This window comes from Trichoderma gamsii (assembly GCF_001481775.2).
Source record: "Trichoderma gamsii strain T6085 chromosome Unknown Scaffold_111.2, whole genome shotgun sequence".
Lineage (NCBI taxonomy): Eukaryota > Fungi > Ascomycota > Sordariomycetes > Hypocreales > Hypocreaceae > Trichoderma > Trichoderma gamsii.
The window spans coordinates 1-10620 of NW_020171448.1; the positions used below are offsets into that span (position 1 = coordinate 1).

The following is a 10620-nucleotide window of genomic DNA, read 5'->3' on the forward strand; positions in this document are numbered from 1 at the left end:
GAACCGGGATAACTACTTGGCATCCTTTTTCTTGGTATTTTCAGCTAAGAGAAGCTTTCGATGTATTTGTTTATGCGTGCCTATTGCACGGTAGGGATGGGCAAATGGCTTAAGATTGAGGTCAGTCTGGGGGGGGGGGGTTCCCTGAATGGCAGAGAAAAACCCGTGGCGTTGATAATGCAGAAATGAAACCACACTTCTGTATGTTTCTACTACTATAATGACATCTCACGTCTCCTGACCTGTAATGGTGTCATGAAGTATTTTTGATACTTTTTTTTCCCATTCGTTATTCTGTATTTTACTGTATTGTATGATTACCATTCGTTTTACCCATTTGATGGAGTTGTGTTGTACGACAATCAGGGAACCGGAAAAAAGATGTATGCTTTTAAAACCAAAAAGGATGTATCATTGGACGGTTGGGACGTATTACTTTGGCTCGAGAAAACAATAAGACACAAGCAAAACTCCTCTCACAACGCAAATTGTCCTCACAACTAATCCGCTTCAATAAAAGAAAAAGGTATAAAAAACGTTCCTATCCTATGTTCATCCGTCGCAATCACATAGACTCCCCTCTTTGCTTCCCGTCCCGTCCCATCCCATTCTACCTGAGTAGTTTCATCAACACATCCGAGAGTTCATGGCATTAAATATCATCAGCAACACCACCAAAAATTCAATATCTGTGCTCCCCTTTTTATCCCCTCTTCAGCACGAGTTGTATCATTCTTCCTCCCCTTTCTCATCTCATCTGTGCTCCAGCTGCAATCAACGCTACTCCTCCACCCCTCGTCCCCGGTGTAGCGTCTCAAAAGTAAGAATTAAGATTGTACAAATAGTCGTTTCGCTGTGAAGAAGCATATAGGAGCTCCTCCTCATGCGGTTGGATACATAGTTCATAGTCTATGAAAGAATAGAAAATTACGCCTCGAGAGCCCTGGAAGTAATATGAGGCCCTTCCCCGTAGTTTAGAAGTCAGAAGTGATAAAATAAGAAAATTTGTAGATCGTTCATATTAAGGAAATTTGCAGTGTCTGTTTCGACGAGACGAAGTCGATTAGTGTTTGTTGGTCAGGGCAACACCCAGACCCACGCCCAGAGCGATGGCGAGAACGATGAGGAAGACGACGAGAGCGCACCACCACTTGAGACGACGAGTGCGGCGGGCGTGCTGGATACCTTGGCTGACTTGCTCGTTACCCTTCTCGATGTTCTGGACCGTGCTCTCGGCGTTGACCTCGGCGGCGACAACGACGTTCTCCTGCTGCTCGACCATGGAGGCGAGTTCCTGGAAGAGGATGGCGAGCTCGGACAGGGTCTGCTCGATGCGCTGCAGCTCGTTGTGGCGAGCGCGCACGTTGCCAAGGAGAGAAGCAGCGTGACCGGAGCGGTTGGTGCGAAGCTGCAAAAGTGGTCAGCACTAATCATACTTGTATATCCTTGCCAAACAAGCTACTGCTTGATTGTTGGGGGTAAAAGCGCGAAACAAGGCCAATTCTCTGGCAATGAAGCATTTTTTATGCGACAACATAGAAGGAATAACTCACAGCTGTCTGGAAAACACCCTCGTTGTTCCAATCGGCCTCTGTGGCCTGCTGCACCTCATCCTCCGATGCATCCGGGTTCACAATGCGATATTGTCTCGCAATCTGTTCTCGGTAACGCTGCTGGTAGTCGCGCTCAATGCTCTGGTACTTGTCGAGCTCAGACTTGAAAAATGTCTTGAGCGACTCTAACTGGGTCTTCTTGGTGGTGCGAGACGCATCTGTTGTCTTGAGGAGATCACGTTCCAGGCCCTTGATGCCGTCCTTGATGGCAGTGTTACGGACTTGCGTTTGTGCCACATAGTGCTCAAGCTGCTGGGTGGCCTCGGGGTCAGTAGTGCTGAGAGTGCGCTGGTGCAGCTGGCCGATGAAGTCGATCTCAGAGGTCAGCGACTTGATGTCGTTGCGAAGTTCTCCCACGCGGCTGAGGAAGTCTGCCTGCGACAGAGGCTGTCGCGATTGCTCCTGACCGTATCCATTGCTGGTCTGACCTTGGCCTTGGCTGTTGTAGTCCTGCATCTCGTAATTGTTGTACGGGCTTTCACTGGTGTTGGTGGCATATGGGTTGAGCTGCCCAGCGCATTTGCATTAGCATCTTCACTGCTCGTCCGGAAGTCCGCGGCCGTCGCAAGGCTCTACAAGGGCGGTTTGCTTACCTGACCATAACCACCGACATTGTGCCCGGCCTCTTGCGCAGGGCCCTGAGAATAGGGATTCTGTTGCCCTGACATGCTGAAGGAGTGTGCTGTCGGGGTTCTGTTTTTACAGGTGGAAGGAAGAGGCGGTGGTGATGATTCGACGAAGCAAGAGATTCGCTGGCGTTTGCAGCTACGTGCAGGTAATTGAAGACAGCGGGCGGAATCAACGGTAAGGCTTCGAGAAGATCACAAGCACAGTGCTCTAATTGGTGGGGGAGGCTTTGGCAGCGCAAAGTACAGAAACGAGCACGAGTAATTGGTAAACCGAAGCAGCCTCGGGTTGTGCGGAGGTGGAGGAAGATGGAGAAGGGAAGGGAAGGACGGCAATTTCTGTTTTTGCGAGGCCCCAAAGCGGAATATAGCAGAGGCACAACACTAACACTGTAGGCTAGGCGGTGCTGGCTGTGGTGTAGAAAACGAGTAGCGCCGAAAAAAATAAAGAAAAAAACTGTAGAGGGACCGGGGCCATGTAGCTGTGCCCAGCGCGTAGAGCAAGCAGGGATTGGCCAGTGACGTATTGAGACCCGTGGACGGCTAATTACTAAAACCCAATCTGGGAGAGCCGGGTTGAAGCCGATGGAAATCAAGCAATGCACAGCGAACTGAGACCATTTCTGCCAAGTTCTCGCTTCAATTCTTCGTCGCCAATTCCAGCGTCTTCGTCGTGCGGAACCGCGGAGCGAGCCTTTGTCAGCGCTGCGCCCAGTGGCCGCCGGTCGCCATTACGACGCCCACGGTTGAAATCATCCTGCCATCGGTTTGACAGCTCCACCCGAGGTGCTGTGCCTAATCCAGCAGCTGGCTGGCCCCATCGGGTCCCTGCGCCCGCCAATCGTCGCGCATCGAAGTCATGGCCGTGAACCATGCCTGTGGCCTTGGGCGTCGCCTTGCCGGGCTCATTGCGCGTCAGCTAGCGGAGCTAGTGGGATCGCCGAGCGAAGAAGAAGAGCCTCTGCTTTGGCGCATCCGGGTCTTGATGACGGGACATCGACAATGTGGGAAGACAAGAGAACTTCTCTGCCTACGCTGCAATTGCGCCAACTAGCGCTGGAGACGCCGGCTGAGTGAGTAATCCCGCCAGAGTAACCGTAAGATGCTCTGTCTGCAGGGTCATCTGATGGACAGGGATCCGTAGCTTCGTATTCTTACATGCCGCTGTACCTGATATGGAGCACGGTAGCGGTCATGGTTCTACTTTGTCTGGAATAGACTTGCTGCTAGGGCGAGCGGATAGTGGAGTGCAGCTCTCAACAGTAATTGGCCACGGGCAGTTCATAATTCGAGGACTCTCAGCGCTTTCATCTAATTCGTCGTGTAACTCTTGATACGGCACGACATTCACTTGAGATGCTCCCAGAAAGGCCAATTGATTGCGAGGACGTCGTACCTGGGCTAGTTAATTGCGCGACCCTGTTCACATATGTGTGCAGTCTTTCATCTTGAGAAAAGTTATCCAGCACCCCAATTGCAATATCCAGCACTTCAATAATATATGGGCTGCTACTGATGCTATTGATACGTGGACTAGGTGCCTTGGTGAGCGACAACTGTGGTGTTGGATATCTTTTCCCTTTATTATTACTAGTATGTACAGATAATTGCAAAATTCGTTATATACAATCGTCAATTCCATGGTGCTGCCTATTACCGCTGCGCACACATATCGGCCATCATGAGCCAATAGCACACTATGCCTTACGTCGCCATCGTGGCGAAGCTCCCTTAACATGGCGCTGACTGTGAATCAAAGTCCAGCCTCGCTGCTGCAGCCAAAGTCAAAATGGCCGCGTGTATCAGGATCTTGCGTATTAAAATCCGCCACAATCGGTAGCGCTAAAAATAGTTGTTCAACTCTGCCAACAACTGGATCCCTGGAACAGCGCCTCCATTTGCCAAGAGGAAGACGAAAAGGACGAGGCTGGATATCGGACGATCCGCTCAGAGATAATTCTTCTTCCTAGATGTTCGAGTATATTGCGACAAATGCCACTCAACGTCACCCTCTTTGTTCTCCAATGTACCTCCGCGAATTTCAAACACTCTCATTGTCATTCGGGGACCGACTTCGGACAGCTCAACGCTGTCGTAACCCGTCCGTACGAAAACGTGATGTCTGACCTCGATGCTATCGTCGATGTTCTTAAATGTGACCACTCGATTGCCAATCTTATTCTTGCTAGTAATTGGCTCTCTGGGAGGGAATAGATGCTTCAGCACCTTGACAACCCGCTCTCCCAAGCGAGTTGTAAAGCCGTCAAATATCAGGTGAGGGTATGCCTCTGATACGGTTCCTCGAATGCTACCAGGGATATCGTGGCGGAGAACAACGTTGTGCAGAGAGAATGAGACTGTCGGTCCGTGAGGTAAATGGGAAATTGTCAAGGCCGTGGGAGTACCGCGATGTTCGTGAAGTAGGAGCATGTCAGACAGGCCTGCGGACTGGGCAGACTTGACAAGATCTGGCAAGATGAGATTACCACGGTTCATTCGAATAGAAGTTGGTAGAAGAAGCCTGATTTCCTTTGCGAATGCTGATAACCTGGCCGAAGGATCGCGAGAGGTCGTTACGAGAACTCGAGGGTCGACGATGCCAGACAGCTGCGCATACTCGTCGTCCAGGTCCAGCTGCTCGTTTGTGGTAAGATCGCGTGATTCATCATATTGATAATCTTTCCTCAAGGATTTATCGTTGGCGATTTCTGGGTCCAATGGTTTTCCTGAAGCGAGTGAGGCTCTCAGCTTAGCTCTCTTCTCACTGATTTCGGCATCTCGAAGTAAAAGGGCTCGTCGATAGAGATAATCACGCCTTTGGCGTGCTTGTTTGCGCTGTGAAGTGTAATTAGCGACGGCAATATCTCCGCGTACTCATTTTAAGCCAACGTACAATCATCTTTGCTCAAATGTGTAAATAACTTCCCTCCATCGAAGCTGGCGCAGAGGCAGTCGAAAAAAAGTTTGGGCTTATCAGTTTTGCCGGAATTTCGGGTCTTATCGATAACGCGCCACCGAGCCTTAGGCCTATCACGTGGGCGCAAATTGTCCCACCACTACACCACCGCCTAGGATTCTCGGGTGCGCCAGGGTGTTGATAGATTCCGACTGTCGAGTGCAGAAAAACGCTTTCTGCCAAAGAACCTTCCGAGCGACAATCTTCTGCAAAAGCCAGGCTCGAGGCTTGAATTCTAGCTCTTCGTGTTGATTCTTCCCTTATTTACCCCTATTCCTGCGTCCGCGACGATGATGTGAGGCCGGTCGACGACATTATTGAATCCCTTCCCTTTGACCATTTCGCGCCGAAGCTTGTCGCACGAGGTTTCTCGAAACCACAAAATATACTTCAAAGGTACACAGCAATCCCTCGTATCTGATTTTAGGATACGGATCCCAGACAACTTGTCTGGGCCATCTTGCACTTAGTCCCTCTCTGCTTTCGTCATTCTCACTGCCCCTCTACCGTGAAGCTGACATATCGCCATCAAAAGCACCGTCTGGCGCACTCGCCCCAGACACCTAATCAACATGGAGGGAGCCTTCACCCATGTTGGTAACCACCTTATTTCCGACTCAGCTGCCGCCATAAAGGCCGGCGCTGACGACTTGTCGACGATCGATCCCGACGAGGCTCTGCTCTACGGCAAATATGGCGGCCAAAGTGGCCGACGCCGAGCCGATGACGACGATAACCAAACGGAGGCCTTCGAAGAGGATGATAACGACAGCCTCAATAGCGTCCCCGTTGATCAAATGATGGGCATGAAGCTGAAACACCCTGAGGAGGAGAAAGAGCTCCCGGCTCATGCATGCGCGTGAGCATCGCCAATTATATTTCACGCTGGTTATATAAGCTAACGCGCTGTACAGATACTGCGGCATTCACTCTCCGGCTTGTGTCGTCAAATGCCTTACGTGCAACAAATGGTTTTGCAGTGCCCGCGGCAGTGGCTCGTCAACCCATATCGTCAACCATCTCGTTCGCGCACGCCACAAGGAAGTGCAGCTACACCCCGAATCGACTCTCGGCGATACCATTCTGGAATGCTACAACTGTGGAACAAAGAATGCCTTCATTCTCGGATTTATCCCTGCGAAATCTGATGCCGTGGTCGTCCTGCTATGCCGTCAGCCCTGCGCCTCCGTCTCTTCGAATAAAGACATGAGTTGGGACACCTCGCGATGGGAGCCCCTCATCGAGGAGCGAGCATTTTTGCCGTGGCTTGTGAACCCCCCGTCCGACGCTGAACAGCTGCGCGCCCGCCACCTCACGATCAACACGATTGCCAAACTCGAAGAAATGTGGAAGCAGGAGCCAGACGCAACGATTCAAGATTTGGAAAAGGCTTCCAATATTGATGACGAGCCTCTTCCCGTTCAGTTGACGTATGATGATCCCTACCATTATCAGAATATCTTTGGGCCACTCGTCAAGATGGAGTCCGACTACGATAAGAAGCTCAAGGAAGCGCAGTCGGAAGATGGCCTAACTGTTCGCTGGGATTATGCTCTCAATAACAAGCACATTGCTAGCTTTAACCTACAAAAGATTGAATCCGGAGATGTCAAACTCGCAGTCGGCGACGAAATGCGACTACGATACACTGGCGAGCTTCGAGAACCCTGGGAAGGAGTTGGATACGTCATCAAGATCCCAAACAGCCAATCTGACGAAGTCTGCCTCGAGCTGCGCAAGACGGGCAACGACAAGCTTGTCCCCATCGATCTCTCTCACAACTTTTCGGCCGATTACGTTTGGAAGGCTACCTCGTACGATCGTATGCAGCTGGCTATGAAGACTTTTGCCGTCGACGACATGAGCGTTTCGGGATACATCTTCCACATCCTGCTTGGCCATATTTGCCAGCCACCCCCCATGAAGGTTACGCTACCAAAGAAGTGGTCTGCTCCCGGGCTACCTGATTTGAATCAAGGCCAGGTGGACGCTATCAAGGCTGTTCTTCAGAGGCCTCTCAGTCTGATCCAGGGACCTCCTGGTACAGGAAAGACGGTTACATCAGCTACTATCATCTACCACCTTGCCAAGACGAGCGGTAGCCAGGTTCTGGTGTGTGCTCCATCCAACGTTGCTGTGGACCAGCTCTGTGAACGTATTCACCGTACAGGCCTCAAAGTGGTTCGGCTTACGGCCAAGTCGCGTGAAGATGTCGAGTCATCTGTCACTTTCCTCGCCTTACACGAGCAGGTTCGCATGTCCGAGCACAATACCGAGCTCGTGAAGCTGTCCCAGTTGAAGAATGAAGTCGGCGAACTTTCAAGCCAGGACGAGAAGAAGTTGAGACAGCTGACCAAGGCCGCCGAGCGAGAGATTTTGAGCAACGCGGATGTCATCTGCTGTACTTGTGTCGGTGCAGGCGATCCACGACTGTCGAAGATGAAATTCCGAAACGTCCTCATTGACGAATCTACCCAGTCTGCTGAGCCTGAATGTATGATTCCTCTTGTGCTCGGATGCAAGCAAGTCGTTCTGGTCGGAGATCATAAACAGCTTGGCCCGGTGATTATGAACAAGAAGGCGGCCAAGGCCGGTCTCAACAGGTCTCTGTTTGAGCGACTCATCAACTTGAAGATCAACCCGATCCCGCTAAAGACACAGTACCGAATGCACCCATGCCTTTCAGAGTTCCCGTCCAACATGTTCTACGATGGTACTCTTCAGAACGGCATCACCCACGAGCAGCGAGTTCGAAAAGATGTTGATTTCCCTTGGCCTGTAACAGAGATGCCCATGATGTTCTGGTCCAATATTGGCCACGAAGAAATTTCAACCTCTGGCACTTCGTACCTCAACCGAACAGAGGCCTCGAATGTGGAGAAGACTGTAACGCGGTTCTTCAAGGCCGGCGTGAGGCCATCTGAAATTGGAGTCATTACACCGTATGAGGGCCAGCGAAGCTACATTGTTTCCACTATGCAGAACTCTGGCACATACAAGAAGGAAATGTACAAAGATGTGGAGGTGGCCTCTGTTGACGCATTCCAGGGTCGTGAGAAGGACTTTATTGTCTTATCCTGTGTTCGTTCCAACGACAACCAAGGCATTGGATTCTTGTCGGACCCTCGCCGTCTTAATGTTGCCCTTACCCGAGCCAAGTATGGTCTTGTCATTCTCGGAAACCCCAAGGTGCTCTCCAAACATGAGCTCTGGCATAACCTCCTTGCTCATTTCAAGGATCGCAAGTGCTTTGTCGAAGGTCCTCTTACCAACCTACAGGCCTGTCTGCTACAGTTTAGCCGCCCCAGAGTAAGCTATCGACAGAGGAGCAGCCAACCGTCTCAGTACCCCGGCGCCAGGCAGTCAAATGGCAAATTCAATGGCGGCCCTCCTGGCCGTGACTTTGACGCTGGCTCCATGGTTTCCTACATTCCGGACGACGTTTCTTCAATCCAGGGCTCAGCTTTTGGAGGCGCAGCGCTCAATACGGCTTTCCCACCCATGTTTTCCAGCTTTGCTCCCGAGCAGTGGCCGGGACTACCTGGAGTATCGGCACCGGGACGAGGACATAAGAGTCGCAACCGAGCGCCTGAGAGCATTGCTGGAGAGAGCGTGGCTAATTCTGAGCTTACCGATGCCTCGACTAGCGTCATTGGTGCCAAGGGAATTGGCCAAGGCGGCGTAAGCCTGGGAGCCGGATTACACGACGTTGTGACGGGAATGCGAGCAGTTTCCTACAGCCAGAGCGATCGACTGAAACAGTACGTGGAAAGCAACGGTCGTATGACTCTGGGCAGTGGCTACGGTCGACGTTATGACGACGACGAGAAGAGTATCAGCACTGCGTTTCACAGCCAAATCGGCGGAGGCTACGACTGAGCGACACGCACAGGGCTGTAACAGCAAATAATGACATTTAGGATACACCCTAAACGCTCCACAGTAACCATCAAACTCACCCAAACGTGATGGCTACAACAGCCGCTCCGTCGAAACGATCGTGGAGAAGGCGAAAAGTCCAACAGACTATGGTTATCGCCATCACTTCGAGCCTGGCGATTCGGCTTATTGCTGCGGAAACGTATTGTAGCGTCACAGCTAATCACCGTCGAGATGAGCGGAGTTTGTGGTCAGAGCTAGCGAGACAACCTGTCCAACCCTAGTCATCTGAGTTAGCGATGAGTAGTGTGGAAGCTGCTCTTTCAAGATTATGATAGTAGGCAGTGGAGAAGGTAGAAGCCTGTGGTGGAACGGTCGAAATTCTTATTTTTCTTCGTTGTGGGATAGTAAAGAGATAGTGGAGGCGGGTAGCTGGGGTACGGGGCGATTTGGCAACGCGCTTCTTACCAAGAGGATGCTGCCGAGATGAGTCCTTGGACAAGCTCTCCAGCTGGTGACCTGGACCTTGAGAAGATGTGAGGTATTTTTGGCAGCCAACTATAGTCGATCATTTATAATTAGTTGATAATAAATCAGTCGCTCTTTAAAACACAAATATTGCTAGCCAAGATAATTATCAGTAGAATTCCTATATGTGAATAATATTCGCTGCGGTTTGACAAGGTTAAACGAAGCTGTCAACGGTTAGGGCAACACTCTTCACACAATGGTCTAAGACAAGGGCACTCATGCGGCAATGACTTTAATTGTCAGGTATCAATTCTTGGCTTATTTTATTGACCTGGAAATGGTGCTGGACAAGGAGTATAGTACAGGTTCTGCTTGAGGATACTATTTGCTTTATGAGAACTCGCGAGTTTTAGAGCTGAAATGTTGCAATCATACGCATGTAAGTGTAGGCATGCATTCATATAACGAAACAGGCACATACGAAAACTCCCCTACCAATAACAGCTTTTTCTGCTAACCACTTTAACTGCACTCATGACGAAACAGACCATAAAATCGTCCACAAGCATTAGTGCGTTGAAACTCTCTGACTAAAGCCATGGGCAGATAATAGATTCGGCCTTTGTCCGTATCATGTTTAAGGTAGACTAACTACTTTATCTTTACCTCTCCTATCACTAGATGTCATACACTAGCTAATATCATTCAGTAATAAATAGGTAGTGACTCCATCGAGGCGCCCTTTATCATTTAATCACTCCATATAGCTGTTTTCATAGCTCTTATAGAAGGAGTTGCGAACACGATAGGGCGTAGTTGGGTTTAAGGTCCCACATTCTATTGCGCCGGGATTTCACAATGCCGTCGTAGTACAGCAAGGCCTCTCGTACCACTGAGCCCAACCAAGTAGAAGTAAACCACAATCAATAAACTAGGGATGCTAGGTAGTAGCAGAAGTAGCAGAAGTAGCAGAAGTAGCAGAAGTAGCAGAAGTAGCAGAAGTAGCAGAAGTAGCAGAAGTAGCAGAAGTAGCAGAAGTAGCAGAAGTAGCAGAAGTAGCAGAAGTAGCAGAAGT

At 50.3% G+C, this 10620-nt stretch overlaps 3 protein-coding genes across 3 annotated transcripts; 1 reads left to right on the forward strand and 2 right to left on the reverse strand.

The window, feature by feature from the left end:
- Positions 1 to 1063: 1063 nt before the first annotated feature.
- TGAM01_v211148 (hypothetical protein) lies at positions 1064 to 2281 on the reverse strand (the record flags this gene model as incomplete). Its single annotated transcript, XM_018806218.2, has 3 exons — positions 1064 to 1408; positions 1554 to 2120; positions 2207 to 2281. The coding sequence occupies 3 exons, from the start codon at positions 2279 to 2281 to the stop codon at positions 1064 to 1066; spliced, it is 987 nt and encodes a 328-aa protein (XP_018660469.2).
- A 1905-nt stretch (positions 2282 to 4186) lies between these two features.
- Positions 4187 to 5138, reverse strand: TGAM01_v211149 (hypothetical protein; the record flags this gene model as incomplete). The annotated part of the gene is made up of 2 exons (XM_018806219.1): positions 4187 to 5074; positions 5133 to 5138. The coding sequence occupies 2 exons, from the start codon at positions 5136 to 5138 to the stop codon at positions 4187 to 4189; spliced, it is 894 nt and encodes a 297-aa protein (XP_018660470.1).
- Positions 5139 to 5767: 629 nt separating this feature from the next.
- Positions 5768 to 9074, forward strand: TGAM01_v211150 (regulator-nonsense transcripts 1; the record flags this gene model as incomplete). The annotated part of the gene is made up of 2 exons (XM_018806220.1): positions 5768 to 6054; positions 6110 to 9074. 2 exons carry the CDS (start codon positions 5768 to 5770, stop codon positions 9072 to 9074), a joined length of 3252 nt encoding a protein of 1083 aa, XP_018660471.1.
- Positions 9075 to 10620: the final 1546 nt, after the last annotated feature.